A 12,211-nucleotide genomic window follows, 5' to 3' on the forward strand; every position below is an offset into this window, starting at 1 on the left:
ATGCATCTACCAATCTGAGTATCATGTTATTTTATTCCGCATAATAATTTTACTCCGCGTCATTATTTATTCATATGAAATGTCTCTTATATAACATACTGTAAGAGGCATTGTTAAGGAAATTATCTTTGTAATGCTTTTTCTTTCGCTTTGTATGTTGCCATGAATAGTATGTAGAAACTACATAACGTATAATCTGCACGCAGGCACTACTAATCAACAAAATCTATAAGAAATTCATAAAAACAATCAGTACCCTTGTTATATTATTACCCAAGCAATTTTCCATCCCATTCACACGATTTTACAAACACTTGGCGCACTAAATTTTCCTCACCTATCCTCCCCTATGTTGGCCACCAAAATACCTACGTTCTTCTACTCAAGACTAGTGAACAGTCTATTCCACCAAAACCATTAAAAATCAATTGACCTATTCATTCACAACATTGTCCAACAATGACAACTACTCACATCGCTCCATGACCTTGTCAAATTTTGAAAGTTATGTGATACCATTGTTGTTTTGTTACCTGGATGTTTCCTGCTTTATCTCTTCTCCGGATGCGAAACTCAACTCTTCTGTCGCTACTTCTTCATTTTTCTTGTTGTAATATACCTTAGTGCAATTGTATTTTCCCTGCTTTCCCTTATACCTAGTCTGCCTTCAACCACTTTCTTATTTTGCCTCCAGCCACTTTCTTGTATTCTCTGTTTGCTTCCATTTTCTGGTGTTATGGATAAATGAAAAATGGCAATTATTGTGGAGGGAAAGCAAATGAACTTTTTGTTTGATGATTCATTTGAGCGGGATTTTGTGGAACGGAGCTAATGTTTCATGACGAGGTCCGTCAGAAGCGTCAAAGTTTTTTTTCCATTACTAATTTATGTGATGTCATTTTTTTACCTTCCCAAAACTAATCGACGTGGTTATTTCTAGTCCTCACGGTTGTGTTTGTGAGGAGACCGTTCCTGCCCCGTATCCGTATAAATTAGACACGAATTCTACACAACATCGTGGCGTGAGCAGCAGTATGCGTTCCAAAGTTACCGCCTCTACAATTGAAAAGGTATCTTGAAGAATTGGGTGGGAAAGAAAAACAAAAGAAAAGACCATCATTGTTTGCAAACTATTTAACAGGACTAGCACGCTCTAGTTGAAGAGGAAACATAAAATTTATGTCCTCATGTTTATGTTTTTGACAAATATGTCCTCAAGTAGTTGTCTTTCAATAATAAATTTGAGAATTTTTTTTTTTGCACTAAGCATTTTAAATAGAGTTTTGTCTATTTTAATATCAAAACTTGGATGGAGGTTCAAATTTCTCTGTTTGATTATTTACAATGTACAAATAGTTAAGTTAGCTCGATTTTACCTAACTTGTTCAATTGGTTAGTGTTTACTTTTTATTTGAACCTTGCCATAGTCTTTTTTTTTTTTTTTCACTTAGGGGTGTCCTATCTTTTATTTGGTCAGACTAATCCCTTAAGACTAGCAGACCAAGGATGCCAGCGAGTTATCTCACAGGAGTTGAATTCGAGACCTTCCAATAAAAGACTGATAACTAGTCCCCGTCGAGTTATCCGTGGAGGGTGAATCTTGCCATATTCCACCATATAACTTATGAGTAAATCTTGTATATATACTAACAATGTAAAAAAAAATTAATTCATAACTTATTAATGTATGATTTGTACAATCCTTCTGTCCCCCATCCAACCCAATCCTCCCCCTCTATTCATGTATGGGTTGTATGTCATTAACCTAATAATTCACTCAATTAGCCTAAGCTATTATTAATTGGAAAAACCATATAGTGACAAGATAGGTATACTTTACATATAAAGTAGAAGAACCATAAAACCACATAAACCCTGTAAAAAATATCTTAACAAAAAATTTCATAGAAGCATGGAAAGCTGTTACTCGTATATCATATCTCCATAGAGAAAAGTTTGTGAAAAAAAATCATAATGCGTGATTTAAATTGCATGGGCATGTACAAAATCCAAAATCTTTTTAAATTTAGGTACAAACCTTACTACTAATATACAAAAAAATTGTAACAAGCTTGTGTATATGCCCTCTCAGTAAAAGAAAGGAAAACAAAAAAGCCCGTATGCCTAAAAAAAAGAGAAAATTTATTCAAAAAGCAATTTTAGATCTTTAGTTCGGCATCTATAAAAATTTCTTTTGGTTCAATAAAAATTTTTTTGTAGCCGATTTTTTTTTTTTTTTTTTTTTATACACGATTACAAAATGTACGCATCCAGCAAATTGTTCTAAATGGTCTTATAAAGTATAAAACCTGTTTTCTTTTTTCCCTTTTTTTTAAGTTTAAAAACCCAACAAATGTAAGAATTCAAGCAATGACGTGGCAATGCTCCATTGGTCAACGTTACAAAGTACCACGTAGCTCAGACCGACATTCGATTGAAAGGAAGAAAAATAGAGAAAAAAAGGGAAAAAAAAGTCGTAAAAATAAAAAGCAGAAATCGAATAGTTATAATAATAAAAAACCCAAAGAGGAAGAAGAGTTGAGAGAAAGAGAGAGAGAGCTGGCTCCCATGGCTGACGAAGAGCAGCATCAGCAGCAGCAACAGCTTCACTCTTCCCCTTCTTCTTCCTCTTCTGCTGCCGAAGAAACTCTCAACAAGCAAACCCAGGTAGAGAATGTTCCCTTCTTTTAAAAAAAAATTGAAGAAATCGCAATGGAAAAGATTCAATTTTGGGGTTTCTCATATGTGGATATATGTGTGCTCAGAAATGCCATAAACTTAGCATTTTTGGTTTTTTTTTTATCTTCTTTGTTTTTTTGCTTTTCAGATTTTATGGTTTTTTCAATTTTTTTTACATGGGTTCTTCGTGTATTTGTTTAATTTTGTTTCTATGATCTGGGCTCTGTTAGCTTCTGGCATATGATCGTCCGTGTGTGTCAGAGAGAGAAACATAGAGAGAGAGAAAAAGGCGATGAAAACCCTTAAAGAATTGAGTTTCTTCAATGGAAGGAAATGGGGTTTAGGTTTATTTAGAAAGTTCCTTTTCATTTTTGTTTCTCGCTAAATGTTACTTTGTATTAGTGTTTCGGGGGGAAGATTTTGAGAGAGGAGAGCCATGCCTTGAGGTGGGGATTTAGTATTACTTTGTTTTTGTAAGAAATCTTACTGTTGAGCACTGGTGGAATGATTGCTTTGTCCAAAATTTTCAGCGTGTGTTCCATGTGTAATCTGAGAATGCTGGAGATAGGTAGCTTTTTCCTACTAGTTTGAATGGAGAAAACTCGTGTTTGAGTAAATTAAGATTGCCGTCTTGATCTTAGATGTCATCAGTGATGGAAATGCTTGGTTGGTATACAAGGAAAGGAAATTTTTTTTTTTTTGCTTGCCTTTTAAATTTTTGTCGTTTCGTCTTTGGTGATGTTGGAGGTCTGGACTAGGTGATGGTTGCCAGGTGGCATCTGGGTGTAGATGATCAACTACGTTTCCAATAAAAGCAATACACTTTATCTATCTCCACAGAATCACCAAAGTCCAGTCTAGTGTGCATGATGATGTTGTTGGGTTCAGAAACTGGATTCACAGAGAATTACTATATCCCATTTTCTTGTAACGCATTTAAATTGCATTTAAATCTGAGAATGCTGGAGATAGGTAGCTTTTGCCTACTAGTTTGAATGGAGAAAACTCGTGTTTGAGTAAATTAAGATTACCGTCTTGATCTTAGATGTCATCAGTGATGGAAATGCTTGGTTGGTATACAAGGAAAGGAAATTTTTTTTTTTGCTTGCCTTTTAAATTTTTGTTGTTTCATCTTTGGTGATGTTGGAGGTCTGGACTAGGTGATGGTTGCCAGGTGGCATCTGGGTGTAGATGATCAACTACATTTCCAATAAAAGCAATACACTTTATCTATCTCCATCACCCGAATTATGCTTGAATTTATTGAGCTCCAACTTGCTTGAAATGTAAGCATAATATCTCCACAGAATCACCAAAGTCCAGTCTAGTGTGCATGATGATGTTGTTAGGTTAAGAAACTGGGATTCACAGAGAATTACTATATCCCATTTTCTTGTAACGCATTTAAATTGCGTTAGTTCTGTAATAGTAAAGCCATCATTGAAGATTTTGTTGTCCTTTTGGTAGTATTAAGTGAAAAACTTGTCACATGGTATGTGGATGCATTCAGAGTGTACTTTGTTCCACCAACATTGCTCTTATAGGATGTAAGTTACAGCAAAGAAATAGTTGTTATATATAAGGGAATAGGATACTTTTTCCACCTAGATCTGGAGGTAGAAACTAGTTGTTATCTCACTGATTTGTGATATTATGGAACTAATGCGCCATTAAAAGATTGTCTGGTGGTTCTATGCTGTTATGAGGATTCACGCTAAACAAAAGTTAATCAGGTTTTGCCATTTGCTTTTGCTATAAACTAGATACGTTTTAAATGTGGAACCTTACTGCTAGAATGTTGCTTAATGGTTTCAATTTTAGATTGTTTACATGGAGAGCTGAGGGATAATTACAGTTTGCATTTTCAGTTAGATCGTACTTTTCATTCAATTTATCACTTTTAGTAAGGTCACGATTGGTTAGGTGGTCGGTTATTACCATTATAAGAAAGCACAAAATTAGCTTAATATTGGGGCCACTTGATACCACCTATGTTTTTGGTGTTTTGCATCTGATATTAATAGAATACATGCTCTGCTATGTTTACTTCTGTAGGATGAATATAAATAGGTTTGATACATGTATCCTTGTTACAACGCAGGAAAATAGGATTGATTCTATGAAAGAGCCTTTTTTCGTGCCTTTTTTCTTTTTAGTAAATCTCTTTCTTATGTTTGAAAGACTATTTTCTGTGGCAACAATCTGTGGTACCTGGCAGTGACTGTCTAGCTTATGGCCTGTGGGACACTTTCTCAGCCTAGATATCATTGATGGCCCAAGATTTGATATTGAGACTTGAATCCACCCAAAATGCACCACAAATGGCCCAGTCTGGTGGCGTTGCCAACCATTAAGCTTGTCCAAGTTTTATACTCCTTTCACCTAGACAATCTGTCATCACTGTCTTCAATCAGCGTATTTTGTCCTAAATTGATGAGTTATGTATCATGTGTGAAACTGAATATCCAATTTGGCTGTAACAAATGCAACTATTGCACCCATTAAATTGTTCCTCATATTTATAGGAGTCTATTTGCGTGCAATAATGGTCCAACCCTTTTGGGGTTGGTGAGGGCATTTTCTTTTTGGCATGAGTGGTGTGTGTGTGTGTGTGTTTGGAACTTTTTCAAAGAAGAGGTTCTAGTGTCGGGGGGGGGGGGGGGGGGGGCTCCAAGAAGGGGAGGATCAGAGAGATGATTCAGAAATGGGGTAAGAGGGTGTTGACTCACAGAAAAGGGTGTTTGGAGGATGACAGGGGGGAACCAGGGATGAGCCATGAAAAGTGGGTTGGTTTGCTTTTTCAGGGTGAGGCAGGAAGCTGGAAGGGTACAATGAACAGGGACAAGAGAAGAGAGGAGTATGAACTTTTATACTGGTAAACGAAGAGGGTACATCATTTATGTGTAATGATCATGCATGTTTTGTCCAGTAACTTTCTTTGGTTAAACAAGTAAAAGCATTATTTTTACAAATATTTTTGGTTAGGACAGAGTATTAACTCTTTTAGTTGCCAATATTAATCTTTTTTGTTAGTGCGTGATCACGAATGGAAAAAACCAATACACAAATCATGCCAGCTGTCACCTTAGTCTTTGAGTCCCCAAATGCTCTTATGATATGGGCTGAATAGCAACATTTTTCCAGTGCTTGGTTATATCAACTGCCGCTGAGCTTATTTTTTTGAACAATTATTGTTCTAGTCCACGTTCCGTGAACTGGTTATATCAAAATCTTTTCCTTCTTGTATTTGTAAACTGAGTACACAAGTTGTTCAAAACCCACTAGTTAGCAACTAAACAAGGAATTGATTTCTTGGCTGGTAAGATCATGCAGTATTTAAGTTGGAGTTAAGGATATACATTTGGAATTCTACTTCTTTTGATTCAAGGCTAGAATCAACCTATTTGGAAGGGTTATCCTGGTATTTCTAGCAAGATGTGAGGAAAAGAACCTTTTGTTATTTTCTTTTCAGATTTGATTTTTCAAAATATGAGATGAGGAAGTGTTTTCATTAAAGCTGAAGTTTAATGTGACTTTTTGCCAACAATTTAACACCATAGCCCACCACAAATCTTTTGGAGGTAGCTTATTTTTTTGCCAAATTTGTGGAAGGTGTGCTACATTAGGTTCTGCCTATGTTGTGAAGTACAAATAAATGAAAATAAAAGCTTTCAGGGATTTTATTTCCCAGTGTGGTTAACGCTGTGAATAAATTATGATTTTTTTCCCTCATCATTCTGATTTCCTCCAACTAACTTTGCCATTCCTTTCTCATTCAGAACTGGAAAGGTTTCATATTTTTTCTTTTCTTTGTTTAGAACATGAAGAATGATGTAGTTAACTTTATTTTCATTGACAAGCAAAGCTAAGAAACTTTATTTTGTTGCTGTGGAGACTCAATACTTTGTGCTCATATGGTTATATGCATTCCTTAATTGGGTCCTAATCTCTTTGTTTCAATTGTCTAGGCACAGTTTAGCAGCTTACCTTCGCTAAATGGAGATTTTCAGACGCTCCCGATCATGTATCCTTCATATTTTCCTGGATTTTACCCTCCACAACAGAACCAGGAACAGATGAATCATGGACGTGGCCTTTATGCTGTTCCAGCTTTTCCATTCATGGGGCCTACTGCTGCATTTGCACCAAATACTCTAATCCCTTTCACCTATAATATACCTTCGTGAGTGTTCTAGCTATGCATGACTTGATGGTATAATAATTCAGTAGTATTTTGCTTAGGTCAAGTAATCTTTCTGATTCTTTGTGCTGCATGCAACTTTACAATGGTTTTGCAAGTCCAACGCTTTCTTGTCTGTTTGATTTTTTCCTGCATATAAGATTTTTTTCGTAATCTTTTTATTTTCCTCTTTTGCCTTTTTTTTCCAGCAGAGAGACATTACAAAATGGAATCCTCACCTAAATATCAAGCTATTACACACCAGAAAAAAAAAAAAAAAAAAAAGGCAAACAACAATATTTTTACAGTTTAACAGGACAAAATGCATTGAGGTTGTTTACTGGGATTGCTGCATATTAAAGGAATGGAATTATAATTTCTGAAGCAAAAAATGGTAAGGAGAAAAATGGTGCCTCTTAAATAAAACATAAAGAAATGGTCCCTCTGGTGTTTACTTTTATCTGCACATCAAAATGATGTTAATCTTTGGTTAAACACTTAAGTTTACTCATTGCAAGAAACTGGTTAAATCAAATTGAACTTTATTTGGCAATGCCTGAGATATGTGTTCATCATAGTTTAAATGGATATACTGATCTGCTATGTGGTGTAGAACATGATGAAAGGCCAGATGGGTGACTTCATCTCTATTAGAATCTTTATCACTAAAAGTGATGGACATCTTTTTATATTTACTGATTCTTGGGCCAGGAGAGGAATCTTTCGATGGTATTACAGATTTACAATTTTTAAAACCTAATACCATTTTATTTCCTCCATAGTTTGAACTACTAGGGTGTAGCTTTTGTTGTTTGATATCTTACACTTAAGCAACTTTTTAAAGCCGTTGTTGGTCTTCATAAGCATCCAGGTATTGCGTGAATCTATCATTCTTAGCATATTTAGCTCTGCAACATGTATTCCCTGATATAAAGCACTTGACTACTTTGGCTTAGAAATTGGAAAAGGTAAAAGAAAGGACAATGGAAATGCAAATGCTTATGTCATGTTGGAAATGGGCCTTTTCCAGCGGCATATAAAACTCAATCACCATGTTAGTTCTCCTCTCTGTTGGAATATATAGGATGATTATGTGGGTATACTTCTAAGCTAACAAGGTCAAAAACTTTTTCTGTAATGTCCCAACTGGGACCCACCTCCAAACACTGTGTGTGAATGTGCTGGAGGAGAGGTAAAGGACTAAGCAGAAGCACCTTGAGTTAGAAGAACATATCTGGTGTTTTCAAGAAGTGACTAATGAGGTCAGGATTTGGATTAGTGAATTTCAAGCAGGTTGCCAGGCCATGACTAGGTTAGCCAATCAAGACCTAGAGGGCATGGAATTCTTAGACACTGGTTACGAGGATCCTTCTAAGACTAAATCTGGTGCCAATTCAGTAGCTGGACCTGCTAGGTCCCCTGGACAAGATGTTTGAGGATATTATGTTAATTTAAGGAGAGTTATTTTTTCAGTAGGTTTGATTCCTCTTTTTTCTTGCGAGAGTAGGCAGGCTTAGGATGGTAAGTTTGGAATTGGGCCTAGCTGGGGCGTCACATATTTCTTATGCTTTTTTACTAGCTTATTTAGATGTACATGTTTAGTGGATCTACTGAAAGCTTTTCCTGCATGTGAGACTTTGATGGAAGCTCGTAAGCATTTGCCAAGTATACTTGTCTGAATTGTTAGTAATGTGTCTTAAAAGTTTGAATTTCCTTTCCATGTTACAACATGACCCTGCATGTCAACCATTTCTCTTCCACACTCATCACTTTTTTAAGTGTGTTCAGCAAAATTAACCAAAGTCCCAGAAGATCATTGGGCATACGTGGCAATTATAGGCCCTTCTTATGCATTGTGCAGAAGTTGTCCCTCGTTACAAATTGTGCACTTAGCATGCAATATAGCAGGGAAATTATTGTTCCATGCATAAAATCGATCTTTAGTGTTGTTTCTGGGAGTATCACTCACTAAATCCTGAGCAAGTTGCAAGGTTTCCATATTTTGCTTTATTATATATAGTCCATAGGTTGTTCTTATTGAGTTAATAGGTAATAACACAAGTAGGGCTGTAAACAAATCGGATCGATCCAAAACTTTTGACCTGTGAGGCTGGGTTTCAAGCTTGTATCTTGTACAAGCTTAGAATTTAAGCTCAAGTTCAATTTGACTTTCTTAACCTAAAGGGGAACCTTGTGTAGATACCATATCCTTATCATCGATCTTGTATTCTATAGGGTCTATCTCGACTGGAAACCCCGAAATTTGTTTCTATTTTTTAAATTTTAGTAGTATTTTATGAATATTACATATATCGATTTTATGGAATATAATAGTGAAAATGTAATTCTATGTAAAATATAGCTGTATGTTTCTTAAAAAATATAAAAAAAATACCCGAGCCTTAACGAGGCAAATACTTGGTATTCGAACTCAGTTCGATAACTTAATCGAATTCTAATCATTGTTCAAATTTGAGCTCGACCTCACTAAAAATTTTACTGGAACTGAGCTTTTGAGTTTTGACAAATTGAGCCGAACTATTCCTTAAGGCTTGATTTGTTTACAGCCCTAGGTGCAAGAGGATAAAAGTATGTTTTCTGACATTAATTTCAGTTAAGATTCAGTACAATCCTTGTTAAAGTAAATGATGCCCTTTTATTTTTCATTCAGTAGCTAACAAATTATGTTATTAGTTGGTTATTGTTGGTATGTGCGCATAAGAAATGATTGTTGGATAATTTTATGAACAAGCGTTAGAGTTTGTTGAATCAAATAAGGTCTGTTGAAAGTATGCTTGCAGACTCGGCCCTTCTCCACCTCCAAAACCCTAACAAATTATATATCAAATATTGTTGATAAAGAACTACATGGAACCTTTTGAGGGAAATGAAACTTTGTCCTAATCTTTTATAGTTATAGATGTTCCTTTCATAGTAATCTCTTCTTCATATTATGGCTCCATTTATTTGGTTACTATCTGTCAGGATATTAGGACTATTGGAGTTTGGGCCCTTTGGGGTTTTAGACATGCAGAATGTGAAGCACTCCTTTCGCAGCTGAGATTTTGGATTCACAAGAAAGTAAACCGTCATTTTAGAATTTACCATATCCTTTAAAAAGATTTGAAGTGGTAGTTTGGTAAAAACTAGTTAACTTACTTCAAGGTTTTTACCTTGCTTGTTTAGCTTGCAGAGGCAATCAGCAAGGCATTTTAATAAATGCAGAAATCAAACATGTTGGGCAACATGTCTTGGCCTCCGAATAGTGTCATGATATTTTCTATGTGAATGCAATAATAATAATGTGTAGGAAGTTAAGTTAACAACAATCCATTGACATGCATATTATGCACTATTTTATGAAAATCGTAATTGTTTCCAACTGCAACTGCAAATCTAGAATTCTAAGTACAGGAGGTCTTGGTGATTTTATTTAACTGATTTGGCAACTCTGTACCATTCACAGTGGGCCAAGTCCACCAGAAACTGGAGCAGTGGGTGAGAATCAAGGACAACAGCAACATGAGCAGCAACAGCCGCAGCAAATGCAGCCTGGACATCGACAAGTTGTTGTAAGGAGATTTCAAATTGCTTTCCAGCTTGACTTGCTGCTTATTCTAAAGCTGGTGGCAGTTATCTTTTTGTTTAACCAAGATGGATCTAGACAAAGGCTGGTGCTGCTTGTGTTTTTTGCTTCATTAGTTTATCTGTAAGTAGCAGAGTTTCTCAGGATTTTCGCTTTTGTTGTTTGTCCACCGCCAAAAACCACTGGGCAACTGAATTCTTTGTTTCCAATGAAAAAAATCAAAAAGTTCATGACTCAATCAAAAGTTTGTTACATGGTTTATACTGTTCAGGTATTGTCTTTCTTGCTCTCCAGCTAATAAGAGCTGCAATTATTCTACTGGCTGATGCAGGTATCAAACTGGAGCTCTGGCACCATTAGTTCGGTGGCTTTCACAGGGGATGCACCGGGCAGCTGCACCTCCCCAACCACCAAGGCCTGCTGTGCGGGCAGATAATGCTCATGCTCCTGAGGGAGCTGGAAATGAGAATGATGCTGCTGCTGCCGGTACTTTGACTAACTATATCTCTATTGAAAATCTGTAAGCATGTAATGCAGAAAAAAAGGCAAGAACTTGTATTTAAAAAATTAATTTTTCCCAATCCTGTGATGAGCTCTCAACAAGAATATATTTTGGCTATTTATTTAATCTGATTGAGTTACTTCCAGATTCTCTTGTATAGCCTTCTTATTGGAAGCCTCATATGTTTCACTTTCTACTCTCTCTCTCTCTCTCTCTCTCTCTCTCTCTCTCTCTCTCTCTCTCTCTCTCTCTCTCTCTCTCTCTCTCTCTGCACACACACGCACACGGAGAAACTCACATCTGCTTATTTGGTGATTTATCTAACAATCTTGGGTTCCCTGGGAAGGAATCTGTCTTGAACAACTTTCATTTACTTGTTTTTTTGGTGAGCCATATCAGAGGTTGTTTGTGGGCTCGGCTAGGTTCCCATTATTCGTGAATCAATTAGTCTGAAAGTCAATTTTTTTTGGGTATAAAGAATCCATGAAGAGTGCAAATAGACAATATCAAATGGAAAGAGAATGGTCCTGTTACAGTTGCTCCCTGCTGTAGTTTCTTGATGTTGATGTGATTCTCATCTTTGTTTGCTTAGCTGCACCATCTGCATTTTTGCAATTTCTGCTTAACAACCTTACAGCTCATCTAGCACTATGATAAAAGATTGTTATCATCAGAATCTAATGGACAAAACTCATAAATGACCTGCATTTTGATATGTCAGTGGTTACATGAAGTTCCATTCTCGATCCCTTACTTATTTCAGACTACGGTTGTCACCAAAAGAGTAATCATTTCCTAACACATGACCATCTTCAATCTTGGCAGATGGACAACCTGTAGGCGAAAATGAGCATCAGCCTCTTAACGAGAATGGGGCAGTAGAGAATGAACCTGGCGTGGAACCTGGCAGAGCTGAAGGTGGCAACCGCTTGTGGGTAATTGTGAAGGAGATCCAACTGATTGTCTTTGGCTTCATCACATCACTACTTCCTGGCTTTCATAACATAGATTAAACTGTAAATGGATTTAGATCCATTATAGTTACTCTGACAAAGGTGGGAGAGTTAAACAGGCTGTCCTTTTCTTCACCACCTCCCCCCACCCACCCCACAAACAAAAAACAAACCAATGTGAATGCCATAACTTTCTGGAGACTGTTGGAGGCTGTATGTATGTTGAAATGGATTTTCCCAGAACCAGTCCGCTGAAATGATGTAAGGGCCTTAATATAAATAACATATTCCCTATGGTATTTTAGGCTTTA

At 36.4% G+C, this 12,211-nt stretch overlaps 1 protein-coding gene across 1 annotated transcript; it reads left to right on the forward strand.

Moving 5' to 3' along the window:
• Nucleotides 1–2,481: 2,481 nt before the first annotated feature.
• LOC113694070 (uncharacterized) lies at nucleotides 2,482–12,211 on the forward strand. Its single transcript, XM_027212922.2, has 5 exons — nucleotides 2,482–2,667; nucleotides 6,648–6,862; nucleotides 10,326–10,568; nucleotides 10,777–10,931; nucleotides 11,773–12,211. Exons 1-5 carry the CDS (start codon nucleotides 2,569–2,571, stop codon nucleotides 11,958–11,960), a joined length of 900 nt encoding a protein of 299 aa, XP_027068723.1. The 5' UTR covers nucleotides 2,482–2,568; the 3' UTR covers nucleotides 11,961–12,211.

Source organism: Coffea arabica, chromosome 6c (genome assembly GCF_036785885.1).
Source record: "Coffea arabica cultivar ET-39 chromosome 6c, Coffea Arabica ET-39 HiFi, whole genome shotgun sequence".
In the NCBI taxonomy this organism is placed as follows: Eukaryota; Viridiplantae; Streptophyta; class Magnoliopsida; order Gentianales; family Rubiaceae; genus Coffea; species Coffea arabica.

Excerpts from the sequence above, each read along its gene's own strand:
- LOC113694070 (XM_027212922.2), top strand. The coding sequence starts at position 2,569 with ATGGCTGACGAAGAGCAGCATCAGCAGCAGCAACAGCTTCACTCTTCC. Across the intron at positions 2,668-6,647 it reads CTCTCAACAAGCAAACCCAG|GCACAGTTTAGCAGCTTACC; the intron begins GTAGAGAATGTT and ends TCAATTGTCTAG. Across the intron at positions 10,932-11,772 it reads GAATGATGCTGCTGCTGCCG|ATGGACAACCTGTAGGCGAA; the intron begins GTACTTTGACTA and ends CAATCTTGGCAG.